A 7,224-nucleotide genomic window follows, 5' to 3' on the forward strand; every position below is an offset into this window, starting at 1 on the left:
GGAGGAGGAGGAGGAGGGGAGATTTTGTACAACAAAGCCACCGTCTGGTCTCTTTGTCCACTTGAGGCCTGTTTACGGAGTCTTTTCATTAAAGTTGAACCTGTCAGCTTACTCCTCCAGCTTAAGTTGGCCCGCGTTGTCTGAAATGCCGTCTCAGTTAGACGGCCGTGGAAGGCATCATTACACTTAGGGCAGCTCATTACCTAAACTGGAGTATCAACATGTCAACAGCGGTGAAAGGTGTAATGCTACTATTTTAAAATGCTCACACCTACAAAAGTTGTCAAGATATGCGTGCGTGCGTACGTGTGTGTGTGTCATTCCTCTGTCAAGGTGACATCTTATAGCACTCCAACTGAGTGAGTCAGCACTGACACCATTTCTGGTTATTGAGATGAGGAGACGAAAACCCCAAAAGTCGCTCTTTTGTTCTCTGTAGCCCCACTTTCTGGACGAGATTTTTGTCCCCCACATTTGTTTACTGAACTCCTCCCTTTTGTAGGGAACAATATGACCCACCGAAATGTCAAAATCATCAATGGCTAGCCCTGATATTCAGCGGACACTGGCGGCGCTTTGTTACATGGGAGAGGGGACTAAATACGGTTAATTCTTTTTCTAAAATAACCAGTTTGACTAAGTGGAGTGAACATTAAACCAGCATAAGGGCACTTCAGAAGGCTGCATTTCTAAATTTGCAGTCCCAAGCCAGCCAGCCAACCGACCGACCGACCGACCGACCGACGGGACGGTTGAGCTATAGGTTCCCGAATCTACTGTTTGTGTGTGTAGGTGTGAGGCAAAATGAGCCATCAAATTTACTTTCTGTACCTCCATACTCCTATCTACGCGATCCTTTGAAATGCAGCTACAACCCCAAGGATAAAATTGAAGGGCGAGGAGTATTTTTGGGTAGTAAAGAGCCCTTTTCTTCTCCCAAAAGAGGACTAGATGATACACGCTTTTGTAGAAAGCAGTAAATTTTTTAATTACTGATAAGACTATCGTCCGCGAAATTTTCCAAGAGAAGCTAAAAGTTGGGCCTAGACGAAATAAGTGCTGTGAAAATGACGATCATTTCAGCGTCAGCTACAGTTGATGGTGCATCCAATCACAAAGACGGCGAAAAACCATCCATATCACGTGTTTCTAATTTTTTTCTTTAATTTTTCATATCATTATTTGAAAAGAGGGAAGGTGAACAGGTATTTTGGTGAAGTCTTGCAAGGCACTTTCTTCGTTACAATCCCTCTAGCCCTTTTTCCACGGGATGCAACCCAGGTGGATTTTCCACTCCTGCCGAGTATTTTGTCTCTGGATCAGGCACATCTCAGCTCTCGCCTTTCTAAATTGGCTATTCCCATCGACTTGGGATTGTCAAATGTCAAGACAAGGTGATAAGCATCACTTGGCGGGACACTTTAGGGTACACAGGAGATAAGAATGCGATAAGATACTATTTGTTCCCATCTCCTCCTCCCTTTCTTCCATTCCGAGGTACAGTCGGAGGTAAGATACCCTGTACTGTCTTGCAAGACTATGACCCCCTAATTTGTCAGCCAGTCTTTGACATCTCGATTTCAACCCTCCGTCACTCCAGTCAAGAAACACCGTCTCTTCTTCTTCTTCTGCAGTATTGACATCTTATACCTTCAAGATACCACCTCTGTTATGGTTAGTCCATCGGGTCATTCACTGCATGCAGGATTTCTCATTTTGGTTGTCTTGTGGTCTTCTGATTCCGCGTCAAACTCCTGCAATGTGTGTGCGGCGCCCTAGGTGTCACTAAGCCACTACCAGACAGTCTAACCGTTGAGTGTTCACCAAGGTTAACCACCTATCACCACCAAGGCCGTCAGTGACAGATCCACTTTATACAGCTGGGTGAGCCAGCAGCCCACCCGAGACCCTCGCTTCCAATCATCAAACCCAATGAACTCCATAGAATTCATCCTCACTGTCAACCGCCAACAACAAAAAAAATCTTCACAAAGATCTGTGCAAGGCGTGCTCTTATAACCTTTTTTATAGGTGCGTGTGCTTGAAAACCGTTGAGTTTCCACCTCCGAGTAATCAGGATGTAACGACTTCAAAAAGGAAGTCGTCTTTTGCCTATGAGTATGTGAGCGTACGCAACTGCCCATTTGCATCAAGTTGGGTGATTTTGCTTGTCGGAAGCCTCACAGTGAACGGTAGCGCGCGTAAAATCTCACCGCAAGCTTCAAGATGTTCTAGACTACTCGGCAAGTAGAAACAGACATTCAAGGCGCCTAAAAAAGAGAAAAAGACACGTCTTTTGGGGATAAAAGACATCCTCAGCACATAAGCATCGGCTGTTGTACCACCGGATCCCCTTTTGTGTGGGTGACATGTCACCTGTAAACACTCTTCGTTTTCAAACCATTGAGCTGGCGGACTAGAATTATCAAAAATTAATCAACTTTGTGCTACCTACTTCATTATAATGGAAAAATTTTTTGCGAGTATAATTTACAATGCTACAGATCTAAAATTTCCAATCCGTCTGTATCTGTAGAGCCAATTTGATAAAGAACAGGCAAACTTACTAATTTAATCCGTCACTTTGTGAACAGCGAGGGGGGGGGAGGAAAGGGAGTAGCGAGGGACGGCTAGGAGAGAGGTGAAAGGGAGGGATAAATTGCTTCATTCGATCACCTTCTTACTTTGTTACTTGATAATTTTTAGGCTCTTTCGTAATAGAAATTTCTCTTTTTACAAATTAGAGGGTTGTTTGATTGAAAGACACGGTCTCAGCACTGTTAGCCGTAAGCCAAGGTTTTAAGAGGCAGAATTGGGGTAACGAGAAGGGTTGTGCAGATTGCTTCAAGGCATATTTGAGTCCTTTGCCAAGAGTGAAACGAAAACTCACCGTGGATTCCACATTTATGCCATGATTCGTCTTTATCCAGTCGCATGTGCCTTCATCATTTATTCAAATCCCAAGGGGCGATGTTATGGCACAAGTGATTGCCTAGTGCTAAGGCGGGTGATAGTCAGTTTCACAAGTTTACTTTGTGCGGATTTGACATCGCGTGACCTGAAGCAAGTGAATAATTCAACACACACACACGCAGAGAAGTCATGCATCGTCGTCTGGGAGGGAAGAGATACCCATCTCCCTTTCAAGTCTGCCGTAGGGAGTGGATCGTTTGGGATTAGGCACTTATATGTGTTTGCTGGATTAAAGAAAAGGCCACTGCTTTTCGCAAGTTAGTCAGTTAGTTGTCTGTCTCTCCACCTGTCCGTCTTTCAGCCACTTAATCAGAGGTATGACGTGGAAAATGCATTTTTGCTGGTCGTTTGGTCTTACGTCCATCAATTCCAGTTAAGTTGTGTACCCATTCGCTTTATCCCCACAACATTTACCCATACCAGTGTGTATGTCAATCGGTTTAAGACCCAAAACATGTCAATCACTGCAAAGAGTTTCTCCTCGCCCCTTTGCGGAACCTTAACTTGGAGTCACTACCCATTAGCAACGCGTCATTCTCCACATTTGCTTGATCAAAAAGTGGAATGTCATCGCGAAAGCGAAGCATTTGCCTTTGAATGAGCAGGCACCACAACTGAGTCTTGCAACCTTGTTTTGGGTGATGCGTTCTGCTACCGCAGACCTCACCGCGCTCTCTCAAATTGCTTTGCGCCAAGCTGGACGAGTGGCTTGAGCAGCCAGTGAGCATACCATGGAAGTAAATTAAACTCGTTTCGTGAAACAGACCAACTAAAATGTCATTCGCTGGCTAATATGGGGTATGAGGATGTGAGGAAATCGTAGAGCCCTCAAAATGGCGCACCGCATCGGCAAATGAAATCCTAAAGCATGCTCTATGAGACGATTACAGAACTTAGTACTGCAGTTCTATAATCATCTCATGCAATCCATCTACAGCAAATATATTCGCTTTGCTCAAATCTTCCTTGTCAATCATATTGGTCTCACAAATATGACAGGTTTTTGGCCTAAATTCTTTTGGCCGCTGAAAAACATAAACAACCGCCTTTTGTCTTTCATAAATTTTCTCATTCACAAACCCATTCATTATTTTATTCATTTTGTCATTATTTATAAAATGGCAACCTTTGGTAAAGTATCAAAATATCTGTTCAAAATCTGTACATTTGAACAGGTCTCCACCTACGAATCTTCGACCGCTTTTACCAACAGCACTACTGAAAAACCTTTTAAGTAGGTGGCTCCAGCAGTTTAAAGATGCGTAATTTACCATAACCAACCTTCTTTTTCGCCTGTTTTGTGGAACCTCCTCTCATTTGGGATTCACGTACCATCTTGCATGGGAAACTGCACCACTAAAACCAGTTTAGATAATCTGAAGTGCCCTGTAGTCTTCTGTTTGCCTCCCTTTTTGAAGTGACTGATATTATCACTACTTCTTTCAGGACAATGTGAGCTGGAAAAGGATCAATTTTTTTTAAATTTTTACTTGTCAAAACAACAAAGCGGTAATTTCAGTGTTGATGGTTAAAAAGTGCATTTAAAGGTTGGAGAAGGACAGCAATCCCTCTGGACGGTTGAACAGGCAGAAGATCCCATCAAACAGGCTGTCGAAGCTAATTTGGAGCTTCCTTTGTTTGTCAAAGTGTACTTTGCTTAAACTAAATGACAGGCTGTATCACCGTCGCCTTCCTCATCATAAAGAAGTTGAAGGCCTTCCACCCACGCATGGTCTCCAATGCATCCCTTTTGCTATCCCAGGAGGTGATCTCCACACTTCCCAAAGGACCACCTCCTGCCTGGCATCAGAGAGATAAGTACCCCTTAGGCATGTAATCGACGTCTTCTGACAGTTTCTTCCTAAGGTGACATTGCCACCTGATTCCGGAAAGACGTTTCGTCAAATAAGTGCGCTTTTTCGCAAAAGGGGCGACTTGGCGTTTTGGGTCCAGAAAATTCCTTCCGTATTGTTGTTTAATTTCATGACCTATCTTTCCTGTTTTTGCCTAAAATGATTATCAGAATGTAGCAAAATTATTTTTTGTGTCCTATTTCCTTTCTCAAAAGATCTTTTGGATTAACTTTTCTAAGCAATACGTAAAAGTATTTTCTTCTCCAATAAAAATGTTTGCTGGTCTTTCTCAATTTTAGATTAATGAAATATTCTCAAGTAAACTGACCCTGATAGTATGACCTTCGTTATAAAAGGTCAACCGATTTCTCCCTATTGTCTAATTCTTCGTATTTACACAAGTCCGGGGTAGATTTATAAAGGCGTTTTGCCCAAAAATGTTATGGGCAGAAAAGATATTACTTTGGTTTTGTGGCCACCGTATGTCTGGGAGTGAATAAATTACTTGCTTCCTAAGTAAATACTCCTGTATGCTCGGATCAAAAGATAAGGCAAAATTGAGCAAAAAACCCATTTGATATATTTTGTGGGACTACTAGCTCCACAGAGGTTATTTTTTCGGTCAATTTACTGCTACGATCCAAAGGACGAGCAAACCATCACATACTGCTCAAAAACACGGAAATGCCTGTCATTTTAAATCAGGAATGGTCTACAATCCCATTTTTTGTCATCCTAAATCCTCCCCTGCCACTTATCTCGAGCCGAGATAGGGATTAATTAGGCGTCACGTATGTGTGTCAGCAACATCGAGGTAGGTAGGTAAACTGCCCTACCTAAGTGATGCAAAAAAACATCCCAATTTGCAATTCATTCTAGCTCTACTTTTTTGGTTTTTAAAATGGGATGGCTGTCAACGTAAAATCACAAAAATTGAATAAACCCACTCTTCTGTCCTTAAAGATCAAATGGTGGTCACAAACAGTTGGAGGCAGGCATTTCTAAAATACATTTAAGAGAAATTTCAATTTTGTTGGCAATTTGGAGCGGGCACGGAGGTGAGTGAAGGTCTGCAAGCCAGTGGGCCAACAATATGCCGGACCTTCACTTACTTTGGGAACAAGTCGATTTAACACCTATTAGAAGGTCTAACCATTGCCTCCCTCCCTTTCTCCCTCCCATGGCCTTCTCTACACAGAATCTGTAAATAAGCAAACAATCAAGTTTGCAAAAGTTCAACCGTCAGTGAAGGAGATTTGCCGATGCTTCGAAAAAAGTGCCGCCGTTAAAACCTCCGCTTGATTATCGAGGTCATTGTTGGCCCTAAAGGTGACACATTTGTCCACCGATTCCGATAAAACGCTTAAAAGGAAAGCCCCGTGGTAAATTTTCTATTCTTAGAACCTAGCTATTTAGTTGAGATAATTACCTTTTTTCTTTTCAAGGTTTATTTTATCAGCTGGTTATTTCACATCCAAATATGTTGGAAGGTATTTCTGCAAGTCTACAATATTTTTGGCCATTTTTTAAGGTTTTCAAGAAATAATTCTATGAACCGATTACAAAGCTTCCTTCATATCATTTAAAATCGCTCTTTTTCTTAAGTCATTGCTTTACGGACGATGAGTCTCAGATTTTACCGGCAACCATCCAATGCAACGACAAGGCTCCACCAAAAAGAACGGAAACAGCTCGACAAATGTTGAAAATATTGCTAACAGAATCAATCTACTTTAATTTTTTATTTATTTAGCTAGAAAAGTAATTTTAGATTTCCTGTAGTGCCCCTTCAAAGGGGCTCGAGGAGCTCTTGCAATCGTAGCCATCAAACTTCTGTGGCTCTGATGAGCCCTCTAAGAGAGTTTTCACATTGCCATGCTACTCACTAGGTTAAGTAAATTCATACGCTTTTGATAGACTCTAGAGTGCTTTTTGGCATTTATTTGACCCCTAGAGTTAAATCAACTTGCCCCAGGACTGTCAGTGCCAAAGTGGGGAATCGAGGGGGAAAGAAAAAATCTGTCCAGAGGTAATGGTAATTGCCTGTTTTTATTTCCTCTTTTATAGAAACCAACTGAAACCGTCATTTAAGAGTAAAAGCAATGCTGGGTAGGCCTTTTAAAAACTCTGAAAATGACCTCCTTTTTCCCTTTAAAAGTAGTCACCACCGCAATGTCTGTTGCCTGTTTCCATTGAGAAATAAACATTTGCGCTTTAACTTTATAGTGTTTTTTTGTCCCCAAATGTAGTAAATTTGGCTTTAGTCACCTCGGCTTCTATCTCGCTCGGTAATACACTGACATCGAGGAGAGAGCGACAGCTCCTTCCCTCAGTCCTGTCCTCAAATGCAGCATGAGTTTACGAGGCACTGGGTTGCCCATTTAACACTACCCAGAGA

At 42.2% G+C, this 7,224-nt stretch overlaps 1 protein-coding gene across 1 annotated transcript in view; it reads left to right on the plus strand. All coding sequences in view use genetic code 11, as the record gives it.

Annotated features, from left to right (window-relative positions):
- The window catches only part of EGR_04930 (hypothetical protein), a gene marked incomplete at both ends in the record, with an annotated part of 17,714 nt that extends 11,302 nt beyond the window's left edge, over positions 1-6,412 (plus strand). The window contains 6 exons of the mRNA XM_024494179.1: positions 1,084-1,205; positions 2,032-2,118; positions 3,911-4,207; positions 5,790-5,858; positions 6,272-6,316; positions 6,358-6,412. Of these exons, the coding sequence (XP_024351416.1) occupies positions 1,084-1,205; positions 2,032-2,118; positions 3,911-4,207; positions 5,790-5,858; positions 6,272-6,316; positions 6,358-6,412 (675 nt within the window). The remainder of the gene's footprint in view (positions 1-1,083; positions 1,206-2,031; positions 2,119-3,910; positions 4,208-5,789; positions 5,859-6,271; positions 6,317-6,357) is intronic.
- Between the last annotated feature and the right edge of the window lie 812 nt (positions 6,413-7,224).

The sequence above is a fragment of the Echinococcus granulosus genome, assembly GCF_000524195.1.
Source record: "Echinococcus granulosus chromosome Unknown EG_S00033, whole genome shotgun sequence".
Lineage (NCBI taxonomy): Eukaryota > Metazoa > Platyhelminthes > Cestoda > Cyclophyllidea > Taeniidae > Echinococcus > Echinococcus granulosus.